Source organism: Felis catus, chromosome C2 (genome assembly GCF_018350175.1).
Source record: "Felis catus isolate Fca126 chromosome C2, F.catus_Fca126_mat1.0, whole genome shotgun sequence".
Classification (NCBI taxonomy): domain Eukaryota; kingdom Metazoa; phylum Chordata; class Mammalia; order Carnivora; family Felidae; genus Felis; species Felis catus.
In genome coordinates this window covers 121,783,761-121,807,126 of record NC_058376.1, presented here as the reverse complement: position 1 = coordinate 121,807,126, position 23,366 = coordinate 121,783,761, and the positions used below count along the sequence as shown (strand labels likewise).

The window sequence follows — 23,366 nt, the reverse complement described above, 5'->3', positions numbered from 1 at the left end:
TCCGATTCTGTGTCTCCCTCTCTCTCTGCCCCTCGCCCGTTCATGCTCTGTCTCTCTCTGTCCCAAAAATAAATAAACGTTGAAAAAAAAATTTAAAAAAAAAAAAGTGGAATTCCTGGGGCACCTGGGTGACTCAGTCGGTTAAGCATCTGACTCTTGATTTCAGCTCAGGTCATGATCTCATGGATTGTGAGATCGAGCCCCATGTTGGGCACTGCGCTGATAGTGTGGAGCTGCTTGGGATTCTCACTCTCGCCCTCTCTCTGCCTCTCTGCCCCCCCCCCCCAAATAAACAAATAAATAAATTTTTTTAAAGTAGAATTCTTACAGGACTTTGCTTTTTTGAACCCTACCTACTCAGGGTCTGAACCACATGGATCGCAGTTTTTGGCAGGTTTACAAACACAGACACCTGCCATTTTACTGAAGATGTATTCATATAGAGCACGGATTCTCAATGGGAGGTGATCATGCCTCCTAGAGGCCACTCAGCGATGTCTGGAGACATTTTTGGTTATCACAACTGGGAGATGCTGTTGGCCAGAAATGTTGCTAAACATCCTACAACGTACAGGACAGTCCCCAAGAGCAGAGAATTATCCCAGCCAAAATGTCAATAGTGCCACAGTTGAGAAGACCTGGTATAGAAAAATGGAGGGAGGAGCTGTTGTCTCCTTATATCTTCTCTTCCCAAACACTACATGAAAGACAGCTTTTTTTCATTTTATTATTATTTATTATTTTTTTAATGTTTATTTACTTTTGGGGGGAGAGAGAGAGAGAGGTGTGAGCGTGGAAGGGACAGAGAGAGAGAGGGAGACACAGAATCCGAAGCAGGCTTCAGGCTCTGAGCTGTCAGCACAGAGCCCAACACAGGGCTCGAACTCACGGGCCATGAGATCATGACCTGAGCTGAAGTTGGACGCTTAACTGACTGAGCCACCCAGGTGCCCTAGCTTTTTTCATTTTAAACATTTCATCAAGCTTGGCAATATTAATTTTTTTAAGTGTATTTTTTTTTCGTAATCTCTACACCCAATGTGGGACTCGAACTCGACCCCCAGATCAAGAGTCACACACTTGACCAACTAAGCCAGTCAGGTGCCCCTGTGATATTAATTCTTAAACAGCACTAAATATATACAGTACTATTATGCAAATCATAGATTTTGGGTTCCTAAAAACCTTTAAGTTAGGAGAGTTCCTATTGTAGAATTCCAGACTCCATGGAAAAATAAAGTTGAATATTTGGAGGTTTCCAGAAAATTCACAAAAAGCCTTAACATATATTTCTACTCTTAATGTAAATATACACCAAACTAGCACACCAGACAAAATAGCTATTACCTTTCAGGTGTGATCAGTATGAGCAACTATTGCTTCTCTCTGTCTTTTGCTCACTACTAGAAGATCCTCAGAGCCACCCCCCTCTTCCCCCAGCAATTTCACTAAAGTATTTGTTTGGTGTGGCTGCAGATAAGACATCTACTAACAAGGATTATTTGGGGTAAGGGTGCTAAGCGATAGTGGCACATCTGGCCCTCCATTCAAATGCAGTAGTAAATGCCTCTGGATTTTGATTCCACTCTTCCTGGCCCCTCTCCACCAGCCTTTCCTCCATATCTGCACAGATAGCCCTAGAGTGTCCTCATAAAGATGACCTCACGTGGCTTAAAGCAACAACACAGCAAACTAGAGGCTTCCATTTTAGTGGCCATATTGACTCAATTATTTCAAATAGGTCACCAGCTTATCAAACTTCCTATTTCTTTTGTGGCTGAATATCCATGTCTTTTCCCTGGAATTCAGTTTTATGAAATAAATGCCAAAGTCTTCAAAATTACATGAAATACAGTTTGCAACAACAAAAATATTACTTTTAAATGTTTTAAGGGGAGAGGACTTTATTCTCTCATGACATTCCTGACCTCTATTTTATTTTTATTTTTTGATGTTTATTTATTTTTGAGAGAGACAGAGACAGAATGCGAGTGGGTTAGGGGCAGAGAGAGAGAGGGAGACACAGAATCCAAAGCAGGCTCCAGGCTCTGAGCTGTCAGCACAGAGCCTGATGCGGGGCTCGAACCCACGAACCGTGAGATCATGACCTGAGCCCAAGTTGGAGGCTTAACCGAATAAGCCACCCAGGCGCCCCCAATCTCACTCTATTTTAAATTGAAGATGGGGTGGGGGGGTCACTTGGGTGGCTCAGTCAGTTGAGCGACCGACTTCGGCTCCAGTCATGATCTTGCAGTTTGTGAGTTCGAGCCCTGCGTCGGGCTCTGTGCTGACAACTCAGAGTCTGGAGGCTGCTTCGGATTCTGTGTCTGCCTCTCTCTGCCCCTTCCCCGCTCATGATCTGTCTCTCTCTGTCTCTCAAAATTGAATAAACGTTAAAAAATTGTTTTAATTTTAAATGGAAAGCAGTGACCTAGGAGAAGACTACCAACACCCTTGACCTTGGGAGGTTAATTCAGGCATCTGTCCTTTCATTGGGGTCTACACTGTGAGGGCTAGAATACAGGGCTGGGTTGTCCTTAACCTCTACATTTTTCTGTAGGGGCATGTCAAGAAGTCAGAGACAGGACACAGTGCCAGAGGGAGATTGCCACCAGGCCTGATCCTAGCAAAAATGCCACCTAAATAACTGCCTTTAGATACCCCCCAGTTTGGTGGAGACCTGACTCCTTCCTCCAGTAGCAGCAAATGGCATGCACAGCCACCAAGTGATGAGCAGTGTGCATCAGGTGATTTATGAATGAACAACTTGGATTATAAGAGATGGTTTCATAGTGTCAGCACATGATGTGCAAAAGTCAAATTTGTAACAGCTAGGATCATGCTTTTGGCTTCACTGACTGACAAATGGTACCTTAAACAAATAGGCATCTATTTTTTTTTCTCTCACCAGAAGCCTGGAGGAATGAAATTCAAAGCTCGTTGCAGAGGCGCAAATATTTCAGGGACAAGAATTCACTTGTTCTTTTGGCCATAGTCACAAGACAACTGTTGCATTTCCAGGCATTGTATCCATGTTCAATGAAAGAAGAAGGCAGTGGGGAGGGGGGGATGCGCACAGGGAGAAGGTGTGGCAACAGACTCATCTATTCTCCCAACAAGAAAAGCAAACCTATTCTGGAAGCACAAAGAAGACTCCCTCTCATGTCTCATTGAGTCATATAACCAACCCTGGCTGCTGGACACCAGAAAAGCAATATTTAGCTTTGACCTCCATAGTGGAGGCTGCAAAGGAGAAGGAGGTGGGGAATATCTGTTGAGTTAACTATAACATAAAACTCTCCTGTTTCCAACCTGGCATCTTAGACTAGTTGGAGGCCCAAAGGAAAGAGATGAGGACTAGGGCTAAGAGTTGATTTTATGAGAGATTCTGAGCCCAAGCAGTGCTACTTAGGGGCCTAGCTGGAGAGGTGGCCATTCTTACCAGATTTGCTGACCGCTAGAAGCATTTTGTGAGCTCTGAAGGGCAATGTTCTGGGCTTGGGCCTTGACATTTTCACAGCAGGCACCATAAAGTGGCGAAAGTCCCTCAAGCTACTTCCTGGGCAGACACAGTGACAAAGGGAAGCTAGAGCAGGAAAGGAAAGACCTAACAAACCCAGAAACCCCCATTCTACCAATGGTAAGTCTAACATCCCTTGGACACTCTTGGAAATAAGTAATTGGGGAGAGTTTAAATTATTTGGGCAAGTGGAAGATGGAGGCAAGACCAAGAACTTTTGAGTTAGTGATGTTAATAGGATTTCATGTGTACCTGCAGGCTGATGTGGCTGCCTGGAAGTTAGATCATAATAGCAAAAATGAAAACAACTTGCAACTTTGAAATCAAAGTTTTGTTGCTCCTACAACTTACAAAAAATTGAAAATGTTTCAATCTAGCCCACTAGTAGACCAGTTCCCGACCTATGAACTTCTGCTCTCCTGGCTATCTCTGCCCCAAATCAGCTGCTTGTTACGCACACAGCCCCAGCCCAGGGGGAGGATTGCAAACCCCTCACCCTGCCTCCTTCCCCTTCTCCTTCCTCATCTGACTTCTGAGATGTTGCCTTTTCTCTGCTCCTAAGCTTTCTACAAAGCCCAGGCTCAGCCCAGTATGGTTATGTGGTCTACTCTGGTTTCCCTTGTGGGTTTTAGATTCAGCATTCTGGGCTCATTTATTAGCAGCTTCTCTGAACAGGCCATCTCTCATTCATTTGCTCATTCATTCGTTCATTCATGCATTCATTCATCATTCATCAAACATTTAGTAAGTGCCTTCTATGTTCTTCTGTGTTTTATTGTGCACTAATGAGTCAAAGACAAATAAAATATTGTCCAGTCTGTGACAATCTTAGACTCTCTGGGCACATCATAGCAGTGGAATCATATGGTATTTGTCATTTTGTGGCTTATTTCCCTTAGCCTATCCTCAGAATTCAACTATAATGTATCATGTGTCAGAATTACCTTCCTTTGTAAGGCTGAATAATATTCCATTATATGGATATACAATATTTTGCTTATCCACTTATCTGTAATAGACACGGGTTTGTTCCATGTGTTGACTATTGTGAATAATGCTGCTATGAACATGCATACTAATCTCTTCAGGACCCTGCTTTCATTTCTTTTGGGTATATATCCAGACGGAGAATTGCTGGATCGTGTAGTAATTCTGTGTTTAATTTTTAAGACCCATAAAGACTTCTTTTTTATTGACAAAATAAACTGTCGTTGTTTAAGCCATTTTCTGACAGTTTTTCTGTTACTTGCAGCCCAAAGCCTCCTAATTGGTATGATGGAGGAGAGAGTGGGGAGGGAACCTTAGACAAAGGGAGAAGTTGGATCACAGCAGATCTGCATTGAACCACCTGGCACATTTAGGAAACTACACAGAGCTAAGCATATCAGCACATAAAGTGTAGGAATGTATCTGTTGCATCTGTGACAGAATGCATCCTAGCTAGTTTAAGCAGGAAAGAAATGCATTAAAGGTACTGAGTAACTGGGGACTCAGTTACCTGAGTCAGTTAAGCGTCTGACTCAGTCTGTTAAGTGTCTGGGTGGCTCAGTCGGTTAAGTGTCTGACTCTATTTCAGTGCAGGTCATGATCTCACGGGTTCTTGCGTCCCAGCCCCACATTGGTCTCTGCACTGACAGTGTGGAGCCTGCTTGGGATTCTCTCTCTCTCCTTCTCTCTCTGCCCCTCCCCTACTCATGCTTGCGCGCTCTCTCTCTCTCAAAATAAAGAAAGAAACTAAAAAAAAAAAGGTACTAGGTAACTAAGAATCTCTTGGAGGGTCAAAGAGTCAAGTTGGAACTGTTTTTTCATCCAAGAACAACAATTATTCTCTCCTCTGAATTTAAGTCTCTTATGGCTGTAACTCCCTAGGGGAAACTGTGTCAAATGTATGCATCCTAGTTTCCAGAGAGACTTTGACCTCGAGAAAGATGGACACAATGTTCTGAAGTTCATTCAAGTTCAGTAGGAAAGAGTGCTGTGATCGATTGGCAGTATGTGCCATGGGGATGAGAAAGGGAGGTATGGGAGCTTATTATGGACTGAATGTGCCCCTCCCATTCTTTTTTTTTTTTAAGTTTATTTATTTTTGAGAGAGAGAGAGAGAGAGAGAGAGAGAGAGAGAGTGTGTGTGTGTGTGTGTGTGTGTGGGAGAGAGAGAGAGAGAGAGAGAGAGCGGGGGTGGGGGGTGGATGGGCAGAGAGAGAGAGGGAGACACAGAATCCAAAGCAGGTTCCAGGTTCCAGCTGTCAGCACAGAGGCCCACACGGGCTCAAACCCACAAACTGTGAGATCATGACCTGAGCTGAAGTTGGATGCTTAACAGATGGAGCCACCCAGGCACCCACTTTTTTTTTAATGTTTATTCATTTTTTGAGAGAGAGAGAGAGGCAGAGAGAGACAGAGCGTGAGCGGGGGAGGGGCAGAGAGAGAGGGAGACACAGAATCTGAAGCAGGTTCCAGGCTCCAGGCTCCAGGCTCCAGCTGTCAGCACAGAGCCCAATGCAGGGCATGAACTCACGAACCATGAGATCATGACCTGAGCTGGTGTTGGACACTTAACCAACTGAGCCACCCAGGAGCCCCTGTGTCCCTCTCATTCTTATGTTGAAGCCCTAAACCCCCAACGTGGTGATACTTGAAGACAGGATCTTGAAGGAAATGATTAAGGTTAAATGAGATCATAAGAGAGGGGCTCTGATCATTATAGTGTCTTTATAAGAAGAAATACCAGAGGGTCACCTGGGTGGCTCAGTTAAACATCCGACTTTGGCTCAGATCACAGCTTGTAAGTTGGAGCCCCGTTTCGGGCTCTGTGCTGACAACTGGGAGCCTGGAGCCTGCTTCAAATTCTGTCTCTCTGCCCCTCCCCTGCTCATGCTCTGCCTCTGTCTCTTTCTCAAATATAAAATTTAGAAAAAAAAAATGAAAAAACATTTAAAAAAAAGAAGAAATACCAGAGAGTTCATCTCTCTCTCCATGTGAACACATCAAAGAAAGGCCATGTGAGGACATAGCAAGAATAACCATCTGAAAGCCAGGAAGAGAGCTCTGACCAGAAACTGAATCGACCAGAACCTTGATCTTGGACTTCTAGCCTCCAAAACTGTGAGAAAATAATTTTTTGTTGTTGAAGCCACCCAGTCTTTGGTATTTTGTTATGGCAGCTCAGGCTGCCCACAGAATTGTAGCATACGTGTCATGTGGTCCCCATCAGTGCCAGAAAACCTCCACTTTGCAACTTCTTCATTAAAGGTTTTTAGGTAAGAAAATGCTGATTTGCATTCTTGAAACACAACTCTGGTGGCAACGCGGGGAGTGGTGGGGAGAGGAACAGACAGGAAGTAGACAGCCTACTTAGGTGTCTTTCAGCAAGTCAAGGGAAAGATGATGAGAGGCTAAGAGTGGCAGTGGAAATGGAGAAGATCACTTTGAAAGACATTAAAGGGGCAGAATCTACAGGATTTAGTTCTTGAACATGAAATACAAGGAAGAGGAAAAAGTAATGACTCCCCAGTTTCTGGCTTGGGCATATGTGAGGTTGCAATTCATCCAGGTAGAATATGGAGGGAGGAACACAGGCAGGGATAAAAAACAAGTTCACTTTTACAAAATCTCAAGTATCACCTCACAAGATGCTTATTAATTCTATGGGAACACGGTGACTTTACAGGGGGCAAATCTGGCAGATACCAGGCTAACCAAGGAATCAAAATGAATTATCACCAGTAATGGGATAGGTGGTCACACGAGCTTCCAGATAAAGATGTACTGAGAAGAACTGAGCATTGCTTATGTAGTTATTCCTGCCCAAAATACATAATACAAATTGGGGAAAATTCTGCAGTGTAACTGGCCTGCCCTGCTCAAGAATAATAAGCTTGTGAAAGACTAGGAGAAACTGAAGAATTGTCCCAGCTTAAAGGAGAGTAAAGGCATGGATACTGAATGCAATAAAGATCATTACTAGGACAATTGGTGAAATTTGCATAAAGGATATAGAGTAGCTAACATATTGCTTCAATGTTAATTTCCTAAGTTTGATAAATGCACTAGTTCCTATAAAGAACTTTTGTTTGGGGGAAATACACACTAAAGTATTTAGGAGTAAAGGGCCCATGCATTCGCAATTCTCAATTATCTTCTCAAAGAGAGAGGATGGCAAAGCAAAATATTTTTAAATGTTAACATTTGGAGACTTGGGTAAAGGGTATATGTAGCCTAAAATTACATTTTAAAAAAAGTTTTTTAAAACAATATATTTTGGGGGTTGCCTGGCTGGCTCAGTCAGAGGAGCAGGTGACTCTTGATCTCAGGGTCATGAGTTCAAGCCCTATGTTGGGAGTAGAGATCACTTAAATAAATAAAACTTTAAAAAAATGAAAGAATACATTTTTGGACTTTAAAAATTGGGTGTAGGTCCTTGGGATTATTGGGATCCAGTGTATTTTTTTAAGTTTATTTATTTATTTTGAGTGAGAGAGAGCAGGGGAGGGGCAGAGAAAGAGAGGAGAGAGAGAGAATCCTAAGCAGGCCCCATGCTATCAGCACAGAGCCAGATTTGGGGCTTGATCTTACAAACTGTGAGATCATGACCTGAGCCGAAACCAAGAGTCAGACACTTAACCGACTGAGCCATCCAGGCACCCCAGAATTCAGTGTATTTTTTATTGAATAAGGGTTAGCATTCCCCCTCCATTCCTGGAGCATAAGCTCTTAGCAAATTTGCCTCCTCAGTTCAGGCCATCTAACCTTCACTCTCTCTCCCTGGTGCCTTTGGAGGCCTCACCTGCCTGCCTGGGAGACATATACTAGCTCAGCCATCACTCTTCTTTCCCCAGGAACAGTCCATCATTCAACTTCTGAGGCTTCGTGAGCGCTGGGGATGAGAGTCCCCTGGAGCCAGGGCCCTCCTGGAGGGAGCATCCTTCCCCTGCTGTCTGCAGGTATGATGCCCTTCTGTTCCAGCCTCAGGGCTCCTGCCTTAGCAACTTATCATCCTTTGTACTTCTTGTTCCTAGACTATCCTCCCTTCAGGAAGTGAGCGAGGGTCTTTGGACCACTCCCTTCCAAGAGCTGAAAACTTTCCCCAGCCAGTCCCCTTTAAGGCCCATTTCTTTCTCGTGCAGGGTTCGCCTCTCCCTTCTTACTTCCCTGGTGGGACAGTACTGTAGGTGCCTTCTCACATCCTAATATGAGAGATCAGACCCCCTTGCAGGATCTGCAAGAGTCTGGGAGACCCGTTCTGTGGGCTAGTTTTATCATCTCCCACTCTGACCTGTAGCACAAAGAGGACAGAAAAGTCTTACAGGACTTTTGGATTAGACTGAATCAGTTCAAACCCCAGATATCCTATTTACTAGCTGGCTGACCTGCAGAAGTCTTTTAACCTTTCTGAGATCAGAAAATAAGAATCTATAAAATAGGAATAACAACAACAAAACCAACCATAAACAATATCAACCCACACGAAGAGTCTGGCACTCTTAGTTCCTGGGTTTTGTCTGAGGGTGGAGATACTTTTCAGAGAAGTCCCCTTGGGCTTGCATTGTTGTGTTTCTGTCTTCATTGATCAGGGTTTTCCCACCCTGAGCTTTGCTTCAAGAAGGGGCTTTGGACCAGCTCTGTAGCCAGCTCCTTTCTAGTTCCTTCTAATTTCCTTTCTTCTTCCTCAGAGTTTAGAACACAAAAGCATCATTTACCCAACCACCACCCCAGTGGGCTCTGATGGCACTGGGGAGGGGACTGAAAGGTGACATCAATCTCCAACCTGCCATGAGTACAGCCAGATGGGTGTTCAGTCCCAACCTGCCTCATTGACCACTATATGCCAGCCAGGTGAGAGAGAGAGAGTTCTTGGTCATGAGAGTCTGTAACTACATCTTCAGTGTATGAAAATCAACTGAGCCATGACCTCAGGTCCTCTAGCTTGATTCTTACCAACCCTGTGGAACATGTCTCCAGGGTCCACAGTGAAACGACAAATCTGCCTACACAAATATAGAAATTTCTCAAGCACGTACAGAGTAGCAAATGAAACAAGTACATGATTGCCCAACTTTTCCAATGTTCTTCTCAGACCTGCTGATTAATCAGTCAAAACTGACAGGAGAAGTGCAGTGGAGGTGAAGTGGATATGCCACCAAGTTCAAAAGGAGGGAGGCTGAGAGTCTGAAGTCAGACTGGCCTAAAGGCATAGACTATCCCATGCTCCAAAATTCAGGCCTTCAGTGGCCCCTAGGAACTGAGCAAATGTGAAAATATTTTTAATGCAAGAGCTGGAGGCTTTAGGATAAAGACTTGTCCATATTTTTGGACATACCCTTGTTATAGCCCTGTTTGGTTTTAAGGTAAAATGTTAAAGGTATGTTTTGAATATTTTGCAAAAGACCCTGAATATTTAACCTTTCCCTTCACCTTCCACTTGTCCAACTTTATTTTATTATTTTTTTAAGTGCTTATTGGGTTTAGAGGCTGCTGGTACAGTGCAACTGAGTGCATAATGCTTAATATACAAACAGCACTCTAACGAGAGGAGTGAGGAAATCAAATCATGAATGATCAAAAGAACTTGCCTTCCCACCAGTCCACCGGAAACAGTTATGCCTCATGAGTGTACAGACCGATAAGAATGATCTACATTTAAATATTTCAAAGCAAGCACGTGTTTCTTCCCCGACTGGCCAGAAAGAAGATGATTAATAACTCAGGACCAGGAGATACCCCTCATACTGTCATGTGATAGATTGGTGGGCACTGATTCAAACCAATGCTGTGTAACTGACAAGTTCTGAAATTAGTTTCTAGTTCCCGGACATATTCTTATTAAGAAGCAATGGAGTTTTCCTACCTCAGCCACCATGAAGCAAGCCAATTTGTGGGTGAAAATGACTGAATGGGTTAAAAGCTGGTGAAGAAATAGGAAAAGACATAGCAGTGAATGGTTGCTCATCAGAATGGAGGGGGTAGAGACAGGAGTGACAGCCTTTAAACACATTCATTAATAATTTGAGGAAGGAAGTGAAGTGCAAGTTTGTATATGATGCAATATTGTTCCAGTTACAAAACATCATGAAGAAATGAGAGGAACTCTAGATGAATTTAAAACACAATGTAAGGGCAATAAAGGGAGGGAGATGGGATGGCCTTCTTGTAATGTACTGTGACTAAATCTTATTAATCTTTATAAAACTTTATTTCCTGAATGTTTTACATTAAGGAAACACTGGGGCACCAGGGTGGCTCAGTCAGGCAAGCCGACCCTATCCGATCAACTCGGGTTACGATCTCACAGTTTGTGGGTTCGAGCCCCGCATGCGGCTCTGCACTGACAGCTCAGAGCCTGAAGCCTGCTTTGGATTCCATGTCTGCCTCTCTCTCTCCCCCTCCCCTGCTCACACTCTGTCTTTTTCTCTCTCTCAAAAAATAAATGATAAACATGAAAAAAAAAAAAGGTGGTTAAAAAAAAAAAGAAGGAAACACAAACCCTGCTAAAGATTTCTGCAGAGCAGGCCAGTATCAGTAAAAGAATGTTAACCTCCTCAAATATTTATTCAGAATTAGAATAATTACGAATGATTTCAGATGGAGGAAAAATGGAGATTCTGGGTTTTAGTGAAACAGTATGATAATTCTGAAATTTGCAACAGGAAGACTGGAGGAAAAAAGTGGAGTTTCACTTCATGTAAAATTGTTTTTCATACCTTTAGTAACAGCTTAATAATAGAGTTATGGACTTGGAGTTAAACTAGTGAAAAAGAAGGGAAATGAGGAGAATCTGGTACAGATATGGAGATTTTAGTTTACTTTTTTCAGATATTGATATTTTAAAGAAAGGAACAAACCTTTAAACACTAGCTTTCTAGACTCCTATTAGAGTTTCCCATCCTATTTTAATCATTTGGACAGGTATGATAATGAAAAATAAATAGAAAACAGAATTTTCAAAACAGGAAAACTTAAAGTCTGCAGGGTGGAGAAAGTAAGTGAACTAATATGATTCACTCCATTCATTCAACAGATATTTATTAAGGGGGTTAGCAACAATTCTAGAAGAAGAGATAAACAAGTACACAGATATATCCTACTATGCAGAAAACGACCAAGAACCTCTGTCTATGACAGAGACAGATGAATGAGGCAGCATTTGGAAAGGCCGGAGGAAGGTCAGTCCTAAGACTGGTGGGAAAAGTGACTCAGTGTGGCCAGAGAGATATAAGGAGTTAGGGGAGTTAGATAGGCTGGGTCCAACCTCACCCCTGAACCACTGCCTGAGAAATTTCAACTTTATTTTCTAGCTGTTTATAGCACCCTTCACAACTGTGGCATAGCTTGCTGGCTGGCTGAAGGGATGAATGAAGCCAGTGAGGGTTTTTTGAGCAGACGAAGTGATGAACTCCAATTTTTGCTTTAGGAAGATTAATTTAAGTGGTATGTGTAGGAGGGACGAAAAAGATGGAATACCTATTAGAAGAGTTCCAGTCGAGAGCATGAGACAACATTTACTGAGTTAATCCTACCACGTGCCCAGAATTCCACTAGCTGCTTCACACACATACTCTTAATAATTATTTAATCCTGACAGTAACGCTCTGAAGAAGAAAGAGTAAGTAGAGCATTCCCAGGCTCAGAAAGGTTGAGTCATTTGCTCAATGTCTCACAGGTAAAAGTGGTAGAACTAGGCTCCAGCCCAAGTCTGTCTGCCTCAGAAGCTCATGCCTTTCTAAAAACAAAACAAAGCAAAACAAAAACAAAAGCCCAATAACATGTTGACACTACTCAAGTGAGGATGGATTTAACTAGTACAACGACAGGGAATGGAAAGGAAAGAAGAGAGAGAAGAGATGTATATATTGGTAGAATCAGAAGGATGTGGCGGCTGAAAACAGTATGGGGACAAGGGATTTAAAAAGCGGTCAAAGTTTCTAGCCCAGACAGACAACAGCCCGTTTGAAAAGGAAGCTAGGGAATTAAGTTTTGGACTTATCGTTTGACAGGACAGCAAAACATCCAAAGAAGAGGCGGTAGGTTCACTTTCTCCAACGAGCGTAAAAATCACTGAGCGATCACCCACAACACACATGTGGAACCAGCAGCAACACTCCTCCGCGCAGATGCATACTAAAGGTCCTGGCTGTCCAGCCTTTGCACAAGTGACTTCTACCCCCTTGGCACATTTGTGCCTCTCCTCCCTCATCTCCAGTTCACCCCTCAGTGCATTTCCCAGGAAGGCCTTCCCTGACCTTCCAGTTTCCTCATCTTAGTTCTTTTCTCCAGCGCCTCAGCCCTTCTCTGTGTCTCCCAGACTGAACTGTTGGAGGGCTGGGACTCCCCGAGGCTATCATTATGTCTGACCCTCAAAAAATATTTGTTGACAGACTGAATGATTCCTATTGTTGCCCTAGAAAGGAACTATTAAGGAACCTGCCCTATTAAGTCACAGTTTCTTTCTTCCTAGGGCAGTGCAGTTAACAACCTCAAGACCAGGAAATCATCTTCCTGATCTCATACCAGGGTATTATTCATGCAGTTTACTCACTGTAAAGAGTTCCCTTGAAATAAAGCTAACAACTAGTCAAAGATTTACTAATGTCCTATGTCAATCAACGTTTTAGCCAGCCCATTCATGGGGGGGGGGGGGGGGGGGAAGGAAGGGATGGGACCTGACCCTACTTGGCTGTTTCCAAAACACAAAAAGTGGTGGTAAAAGCTTCTGAATTTTTCTATGGGAGGATCTCAGGCGCCGCTCTCATTTTGCAATTGGGGGCTCTGGTCTTTTTTTTTTTTTTTTTTTTTTAATCAGCTTTTGCAGGGCAGTGTTTTTACTTAAAAGCAAAGATTTATGTGTGTGGTGGTGTGGCTTGTGGGTAAGGAGGCGTGTGGATGTTACTGGGGGAATACACCTCTTGGCTCTTCTTGAATAAGGTAGTTTTGAGGTCCTCCCAACCATCAAATTCCTTTCTGTTCTCTTTCCACGGGGAGTTCCCCTGAGCTGTAGCAGCGGTGGAAGCCCGCTCGTGGTAGGGAGCCTAATTCCCAGGAGGATTTGGGGATCTCGAGAGGGCCGGGGTCGTCTCTCAGCGGGGTTTCAAAGCTGCTCAGAGCCACAGCTAGGAGCCACACTTGTCCGGCGCCTGGGCTTTTATGGGGCAAAGAGCCGGCAAGCCAAGCCAGGAGTTGGGTCCGCGCCCGAGCGGCCCGGGCTCGGGGCAACCGTAGGGGGGGGCGCCGACAGCGACCGCGGGAACCGGGTGGGGCGGGGGCGGGGCAGCGGCGGGGCGGGGCGGGGCGAGCCAGGCCGAGGCCCGGGGGCGGGGCCAGGCGCGCGGCTCGCCCCAGCCTAGGCCGCCGTTGGGCTCCGCCTCGCGGGCTACGCAGGCGGTGGGGCTGCGGCACGGGCCGGGCGGCACCATGGCGGCGGCGGCGCCTGCTGCTGCGGCGGCTTCTTCCGAGGCGCCGGCGACGAGTGGGACGGCTGAGCCCGAGGCCGGGGACGAGGACAGTCGCGAGGTCCGAGTGCTGCAGAGCCTGCGGGGCAAGATCTGTAAGCGGGGGCAGGGCTGAGGGGACCCACCCGCCGGCGGCGGGAGCCGCCGTGGGGCTGAGGGGGCGGCGGGCGCGCGGGGGGGTGGCGGCGCCGAGCCGCGCTGGGATCGCGGGGCGGAGAGGGGACCTGGGCGGGCGGGGGCCGGGGCCCGCGCCTGGGCCGGCCGAGGCGCGTGGGGAGGGCCGGCACGGGTGAGGCTGGAAGGGGGGTGTGTTGGGGGAGGCGTAGCCTCGACGGGGCGGCGTGGGCTGGGGCTGCCCGGGTCGGGAGGGAGTGGAGAGCCGAGAATTTGCGAGGAGGGGGGCGCCCGGCGCGGCGCCGGCGTGTGAGGGGCTCGGCTTTGGGGCGCGGCCTGGACGCGGGGACGCCCCAGCCGGGGGCGTGGGCCGGGGGCGTGAGGAGTTTCCGGCCGCCCAGGGACGCAGGCCTCCGGGCGGTGCGGGCGCCGGGGAGCGGCCCCGAGGTGGGAGCCCAGCGGTAATTACGGGAGGCGCGGCCGGAGGAGGAGGAGGACGAGGACGAGGACGAGGAGGAGGAGAAGGAGGGCGGGGAAGTGGGGCTGGCCCGAGGGGAGGGGGCTGCCTGCTTCCTGGGCTCTGGAGCTTTTGCGAGGTTGAAAAAGGCGCCCTGAGCTTGAGGAGACAGGCCGCCCTGGGACTCGGGTGGCCGCCGCGCGGGGTGTTCGCGAATGAGCGCGCCGGGAGGGGCTCGGGCCGGACACCTGTACTAGCCCCACCTCGCTGCGGCGGGGACTTGGATCGAGAGACAGCGTGACTGACAGGGACTTAAGACAGGATGTAGTGGCTTCCTGTGAGCAGGTCTCAAAACAGTCATCCAGCCCGCACTTAACCCACTTAATTCCTTTCCTTCTCATGCATTTAATTGTTACTTTTGTGAGCGAGCCACACTGGTTGGCTTAATACAAAATTTTTGCTCACAAGCTCTAAGCGTTGCTGTAGACCATTTGAATTCAGCCATTTGGACATTTATTTTTTAAAAGTGACTCTGGCGTCGATTGCCAATTTTTTCACAGTAGTTTATTCAGAGGAAACGTCCCCCCCCCCTTTTTTTTTTTTTTTGCTATTTGTGAGATCAAGAAAACTTATTTTTGCTCTTGTCAAAAATCAGCTTTATTTTCGTTGTTCAGTATTCTCAGATTGGAAACGTGCTTCATCTTTCATGTAAATAACCCTTAGTTCTGAGGAGTACTTTTTACTTTGTAAGAAGAAAATCGAATTGCAATAAAATGGCTAACAATACTCTTTGTTGCACGAGATGTAAAATTTTCCTCTTCCTGGATAGTGATATTAATAATTGAGCTTGGATTCTCCCCCTTTTTTCAAGTTGCTCCTCTTTTCAAGTACTGGTATTTTATTAAATCTCCGAGGCAGACATATTAACTTTTCTCATCTTTTCCCAGAAGTGGTCATGGGTAATTTGAGATCTTGAGTACAGTTCTTAAAACCTAGAAAATGACATCAGAGAAATAGATCTTGTCTGTATCTATGTTCTCGATATTAAAATTACTTTCTAGGGTATAAATTCTGTTCAAAATTCAGATTAAGTCTTATACTCAATATTCACATACATCTAATTTTTTAACATTTGGGAAAACTGTAAACGGGCCAGAGTTCCCCCCTTGATACAATTTTCCAAACTTTACCAGTTTTACATTTCAGTGTCACTTGATGCTAGGCACTGTCCATTGGAGCCTCACTGATTTACATAGTTGCAGGTTATGCCATGGAACTACATATACACTTCTTGGAATTGAGAGTTAGGGTTGGACTGTTTCCAGAAGGACTTATCTGCTCTGCACTTTCACCTGCTCCATAGCAAAACTATCACAGTAGGAGATATCATTGTGAGTGAAACTTGGACCTACAAATACAAAATTACAACTTTGTTTCTGTGGCTTAGAGCAACCCCACTACCCAGATTTGAAGATTGATCAGCTGGGAGTGACATTACCACTTTAACCATAATGGAAATATTGTAATTGTTACCTCAGTCAGTTTCTTACTTTTGGAATTGCTTGGTGTATAGCTCAGGTCACTGAGTGTCTGCTTTTTAGAAAAAATGTATTAGGATACGTATACATGAAGCTTCTCCCCACCTCCCTCTTATTTTTTTTTTTCTTTTGCCGTTCTTTTAAAGGCCAGTATAGTCCAGAGTTGGTTGACCTTCACAACCCTGTGAAGAGATGCTGTTTTCTGTTTTCCTGAAACTGACATGTGGGTTTTACAGCGTGGGGGCTGGGGGGCTAGAGGAATCATTAGCAGGTGCTAAAGTCACAGGGATGGGATGGTGGTACATCTGACAATGAAGTTTGGGGGTGTAGGTAACCATTTCACCTTTTCCTTTTCACCATCCTGGGAGACCTCAGAGGAAAGCCTGATAGTGCCCAGTAGACTGGAGATTTGCTGCCAGATTCTAGATTGCTGTTTGAGAGCCTCAGATCTGGAGAATTAGAGCTCTATAGGGCTCAAAGTGAGCCTCAAAGGAACACCCTTTTTCCTAGACCTAGGTAGGACTCTTCAACCCCAAATCCTACCAGCAAAAAAGTGAGGATGAAATGGTTTATATATTCTTTTCTTTTCTTTTCTTTTCTTTTCTTTTCTTTTCTTTTCTTTTCTTTTCTTTTCTTTTCTTTCTTTTTCTTTTTTTTGTTTATTGTTATTTATTTTGAGAGAGACAGAGAGGGAGGGGCAGAGAGAGAGGGAGAGAGAATCCCAAGCAGGCACTGCTCTGTCAGTGCAGAGGTGGACGCAAGGCTCAATCTCATGAATTGTGAGACCGTGACCTGAGCCGAAATCAAGAGTCACATGCTTAACCAACTATGCCACCCAGGCACCCTGAATTCTATATCTTTAAAGTTCTGGAGGTAATAGTCTACAGTTTCATTTAAGGGTTTTATTCTAATATTTGTTAATTTTTCCATATCCTTCACAAGGTGAAATAACCAGATCCAGGGATTGGAAACCCATTTCGTGGTCAGTTTCAATCAACTGACGTTAGCAAATCCAGTGTTGCTAATTGAATTTTGTTTTATGTGCTGATCCCCAATACCCTGAAGTCATTTTAGTGCTCTAGGAAGCCATAGCAGTTCCAAATGGTCAACTTCTTTAATATTCAACAGGTAGGCATGATTGTTGGAAGTCCCGGAGCTGTCATATGAACCCTTGATAAAGGAAATTAAGGTAGTCCAGACTCCGTCCTTTGTATGAACTGGCATGCAGTGAGTGGCAGCAGTATGCTTAGTATCTGAAGCACTTTTGCATTGCATCCCCTCCCCCCCCAAACAAAACAAAACAAAACAAAACAAAACAAACTACCCTACACACAAGCCAAAGAGGGGGATTGGATCTTTCTTCTTAATATTTAATTTATTTATTTTATAGCTTTTGTGGGTTTTTTTTAAGGTTTATTTTTTATAAAGTTTATTTTTTTGAGAGAAAGAAAATGAGCGAGTGGGGGAGGGGCAGAGAGCGAGGGAGAGAGAGAATCCCAAGAAAGCTCTGGGTTGTCAACATGGAGCCCACCTCAGGGCCCAGTCCCACAAACCATGAGATCTTGATCTGAGCCAAAATCAAGAGTCCAATGCTTAACCAACTGAGCCACCCAGGTGCCCCTGGAGCTTTCGTCTTCTTCTTCTTCTTCTTCTTCTTCTTCTTCTTCTTCTTCTTCTTCTTCTTCTTCTTCTTTTTAATTTTTTTTAATGTTTATTTATTTTTGAGAGAGAGAGAGAGCATGAACAGGGGAGGGGCAGAGAGAGAGAGACAGACAGACAGACAGACAGAAGCCAAAGCAGGCTCCAGGCTCCCAGCCGTCAGCATGGAGCCCAATGCGGGGCTCAAACCCACAAACAGCGAGATCATGACCTGAGCCGAAGTCAGATGCCCAACCAACTGAGCCACCCAGGCACCCCAAGGAGCTTTCTTCTTTATACTTTCAGGTTTCTTCCTATTATTTCATGATGTCTTCCTTTTTGGCTATACTTTTTGTTAAGTTCTCATCCAATTAAATCAGGTTATAAAATCAGAATGTAAAAATGTTGATGAAAAAGCCCATTTCACCTCGATCGTGGGTTTACCTGTTCTAGGGATACCAGATTGATAAAAGAGAACCGAATCTGATGATTTGTGTGAATATTGAGATGTGCAATACAGTGCCAGATCTGCGGAATCATGACAAGTCCCAGAACTCAGTTGGTCTCCCTGGTGTCTCCAGATGAAGAATGATGTAGGACTCTTTGGCAAAGTAGGATCTGTGGGATCTGGTTAAGTGCTTTAGTTTAGAGGCTTGTCCGGGTTAGCTTTAATTTGAATCGTAATTTCTAACTTTTGTTAACCTTTTTGTGCCTTTATATTCTTGCGTGTATAATGGGTATAATAAAAACACCTATCTCACAAGATTGATTAGAGGGCTAAATAAATCTTCTCCAGTCATTTCCTCTCTCCTCTCAGGAGCTCTGTCAGCCCTGGACCATCTTTTGGGAAGGAGTAAATAGATAAAAATTAGTCTTTATCTAATATTCTTGTCGACATTTAGCATTTTCTGTACAAAGCTGATTAAACTCAGCGGGCATGTACTGTATTCTGTTTCACACATTGATTATTACTAATGTGACTTTAGGCAGCTCACTTACCTCTGAGCTTATCTTCCTCATCTTTAAAATGGCGAGTGATGCTTCATCACTAGCCATTTTATACATGTTGTTCTGCCTAGAAGTGTTTTTCTCCTTTCCTCCACCCCATATTTATGTCAGGGAACTTCTACACATCCTTCAAAACCCTGGTCCATGTGATGTCCTGACCAAAGCCTTGTTTGGGGCACCACCACCCCCATCCCTGGAGACAAGGTGTTGGGCCCCTGTACTGGTTGGGAATTGTAATTCCTTGTCCATTTTCTTATTCTAGCACATTTTGTAGAAATCGTTTGTTTCCCCATTAGACTGCGAGCAGACTGCGAGCTCTTCCAGTATAGAATTCATTCTTTATTTTTTTAAACTATCCCACTGTCAGCATAATAGGCCTTTAGAAAATGCCCTACTTCTCACCACGCTGTCCTGAGGAGGATTTGAGATACTAGATGTGAAACTGTTCTGTAAATTTTACACATAAACTAGGAGATGATAGTATTGTTAAATGAAAACTACATGGGTCTGTGACAGGAAGTTCATCCCTTTCAAAATCACAGTGCCAACTGAGCTTATGTTTGAACTGATGCCAAAGTTGCCTCATTAGGAAAAGGATTAAATTTTTCTAAATGCTCTGAGTGCTGATTATTAGGAGATTTGAATATTGTTACTTGACTGTACTTCATGAATATTGTTACTAATTGGCCCCGAGCCTGGAAAAGAAAAATGTCATAATCATATTTTATATAGTAAATATTTTTATTTGTTGTGGAAGGTTTGAATTTTTTGGTAGTAAGGTATTTTATTGATCATGCAATAGAATTAAGAGGGAGAGATTAAAAAGAGTTTATTCATGCTAAGAATGTATTATTATCAGATATTTCAAATAAGATGTTATTTAGTAAATTAATAGAGGGAAAGATTACTAAAAGATTTGTTCATACTATGCATTCATCATTGTCAAAAATTTGAAATGAGATGATGAGTTATTTAGGATCGAGGAAGAATCCATCTTTCGGATGGATAGAAATGAGAGAAAAGGGTTCTTTGTAAAAGTTCACAGAGCAGTCTGCTAATCGTTTGCCGTGAGAAAGACAGGAGGTAAACCTCAATGAGTTCATAGAGTTTTTGTTGTTGTGTTTTTTTGTTTTGTTTTTTTTTAACTTAGAACTCTTTGAATAGCCTCTAAAAGACTGGAACTAATATAGCTGAAATAAAAGTATCATTTTATCCTTTTATCTTAGATACCAATCCTGTTCCCTTTTTAATGTGCTTTATGAAATTATTTGACAATAATATCAAATTACATGTTTTATGAAGTTCTATATGCTGTTTTGAGAGCTGCTAACAGTTTTGTTGTGTAGTCATCAATTAACGTAAACTAAGACACTTTACATTAAGAATTTTTTATGATATGTCTTTGGTTTTGAATGTTATTTCAGTCATCAGAAATCACTAGCTAAAATAATATGCTTTATAACATTATACCAATATGCATGCAAACATCAATGAACAGTAATTGACAAATTTGTTATTGTGAGCTTGGCTCTAAGAATATCACTGATGACAGAATGACTTTGGGCAAATTCTTTAACTTTGCCAACTCCTTATTTTTTCACTTGTAAAATGAGAGGTTTGGATGTCATCTTTAAAATCCCTTCTAGCACTAATCTTTGTTGCTTTTTAAATTGAACCATTTGCTTTAAGACACTACATCAGATACTTTTATTTTAATATTTAAGTGTTTTTCATATACCTATTTTGCATAAGATGCACTGTTTGAGACATTTGTCTAAGATTTAATGGACACGATTACTTGAATCTTTAAAAAAATTTTTTTTTAGAGAGATAGAGTGCACAAATCGAGGAGAGAGATTGGCAGAAGGAAGGGAGAGAAACTTAAGCAGGCTCCATGGTCAGCACAATATTTTTACTAATTGGTCCTGAGCCTGGAAAAGAAAAGTCTCATAATCATACTTTATACAATAAATTTGTTTATTAGCCATGGAAGGTTTGAAATTTTGGTAGTAAAAATTCAATTTTTGGTGGGTCTCAATCCCATAACCTTGGGATCATGACCTGAGCCGAAATCAAGAGTGGGACACTCAACCGACTGGGCCACCCAGGCACCCTGAAAAAACTTGTTTTTAAAGATTCAAACAGTCTTGGGGTGCCTGGGTGGCCCAGTCGGTTGAGTGTCAGACTTCGGCTTAGGTCATGATCTCCGTTCGTGAGTTGTTTTTTTTTTTTTTTTTTTTTTGAGAGAGAGACAGAGCGTGACTAGGCGAGGGACAGAGAGAGTGGGGGACACAGACTCCAAAGCAGGCTCCAGGCTTTGAGCTGTCAGCACTGAGCCCGACATGGGGCTTGAACTCACAAACCATGACATCATGACCTGGGCCGAGGTGGGACCCTTAGCCAACTGAGCCATCTAGGCTCCCCTTCATGGTTTGTGAGTTCTAGCCCTCTGCAGAGCCTGGTTTGGATCCTCTGTCCCCCTCTCTCTCTGCCCCTCCCCTGCTCACGCTCTCTTTCAAAAATAAATACACATTTAAAACAAAATTAAAAAAAAAAGGTTCAAACTATCTTGGGGTGCTGTGATCCCAGGGTCATGGGATCCATGCTGAGCACAGAGCCTGCTTAAGATTCTCTCCCTCTCCACCCTCCCCCCACCTCATGCAAACTTGCTCTCTCTCTCTAAAATAATAATAATAATAATACATAAATAAATAAAAAGTTTTTCTGTGACTACTAATTTATTTAGCAGTATGTAATATCTGAATGTCCATTAGGGCATTAGCCCCCTAGTGTGTGGATTGAGCCTAGGCTGTGAATGGGATGAAAAAGCCCTTACTAGTTTATCCTACAGTCTATACTAAACAATGGTTGTTTTTAGATGCCTGTATTCTTAGAGAATTATAGAAGCTTAGAGCTGGAATGTAGGGAACATATTGTGTCCCCTCATTTTACAAACGAAGAACTTGACACTCATATACTCCAGGTGTTAACACAGTTAATGCCTATGCCTTTTCGGCACTAGTCCATTACTATCAAAGTTCTTTCTGAAATGGTAGGTGGAATGAATTCATCATTAGTATGAATGTTGTGAATGTACTCCATTTAATAGATGAGGACTACACTGCGTATCTAGTAATATATCCAGAAGTAGTAATACATTTTCACTGTGGCATCTACACACTCTCATCTGTTGCTTCCTGAGAACTTTGTGAAGTGATTAGGATTAGTGGTGAAACTATGCTTGTGACCTAGATGGAGATTGAGCCTGGATGTTTACCTATTTGTGTCATGTTGTAACTCAACTGGTTTCAGTCCTGACTGCCCATCAGTGTCACCTGTGAACTTAAATTCTGATGCTCAGGCTCTACTCCATACCTACTGAATCAGAATTTCTGGGGTGGTACTGGGACATTTCTGAGTTTGAAATGTTCCCTAGGGAGTGATAATGGATCGCTGGGACGGTGAACCTCTCCTTCTGCCAGTTGAACAGACTAGCCACAAACTACCTGAATGTTAGCAACCTGCTGTGCATGACTGTTTAAAGGGTACCAAGAGAAAGTTTGGTGTGATCACGGGGAGGTTTTAATTTGTTTGATTATTTCTTTAAAAAGATGCATTTATTTGCTTGATTAGATAATACACATACCTGGTACAAAACTGAAAAGGTACAAAGGAGTATCCAGTGAAAAGGAAATTTCCTTACTTCTGTTGCCCTTAGCCATTCCCTCTTCAGAAGCAAGCATTACCAGTTTCTTGTGCAGCTTACAGAGATTAAGTATTTACAAACATAAATATATGAATATTAACCTCACTAACATATAAAATGTAGCAAAATATATACATTGTCTGCATCTTGCTTTTTTATTTCTTACACTTGCCAGTAGTAGCTTGGAGATCTGTCATATCCATAAGAATGGGGAGCTGCCTCTTTTATTTAACAGCTGCATGATATGGCATCATCTGGGTATACCAGTCCCCTATTGATGGACGTGTAGGTTGTTTCCAATCTTTGCTATTACAAAGAGTACTGCAGTAAATCACTTAGTTATGTAATTTTATTTTTGTGTGTGTGTTTTTAATTTGTAATGTTTATATACTTTATGAGAGAGAGAGAGGCAGAGGTGTGAGCGGGGTAGGGGCAGAGAGAGAGGGAGACACAGAATCCAAAGCAGGGGCCGGGCTCCGAGCTTTCAGCACAGAGCCCTATGTGGGGCTCGAACCCATGGACTGTGAGATCACCACCTGAGCCGAAGTCAGATGCTTAACTAATTGAGCCACCCAGGTGCCCCTGTAGTTATGTCATGTTAAATATGAGTACTTGTGTCTGTGGGATAAATTCCTAGATGTTACATTGATGAACTGGGGGACACCTGACTCAGTCGGTTAAACCTCTGGCTTCAGCTCAGGTCATGATGTTATGGGTTATGAGTTCAAGCCCTGCATCAAACTTTCTGCTGTCAGCACAGAGCCTGCTTTAGATCCTTCGTCTCCCTCTCTCTCTCTGCTGCTCCCACTCAAAAATATAAAAAAAAATGAATGAAGGAATTGGTATATGCATTTTTATTTGGAAAGACAATGCCATATTGCTTTCCATAGTAACTACAGCAATTTATGCTCCCACTAGCAATGAATGAATGCCTATTTCT

General features: G+C 43.5%; 1 protein-coding gene across 6 annotated transcripts in view; it reads left to right on the top strand.

Annotated features, from left to right (window-relative positions):
• Positions 1-13,871: 13,871 nt before the first annotated feature.
• RASA2 (RAS p21 protein activator 2) overlaps positions 13,872-23,366 on the top strand; it is a 122,779-nt gene continuing 113,284 nt past the window's right edge. For 4 of the 6 annotated variants that reach the window (XM_023260515.2, XM_023260513.2, XM_023260514.2 and 1 more), the window contains exon 1: positions 13,873-14,060. In XM_023260515.2, coding sequence (XP_023116283.1) covers positions 13,928-14,060 — 133 coding nt within the window. In that variant the 5' untranslated portion in view covers positions 13,873-13,927. Of the gene's footprint in view, positions 14,061-23,366 lie in introns of all 6 variants that reach the window. The other 2 variants (XR_006585445.1, XR_006585444.1) reach the window with 1 other exon arrangement.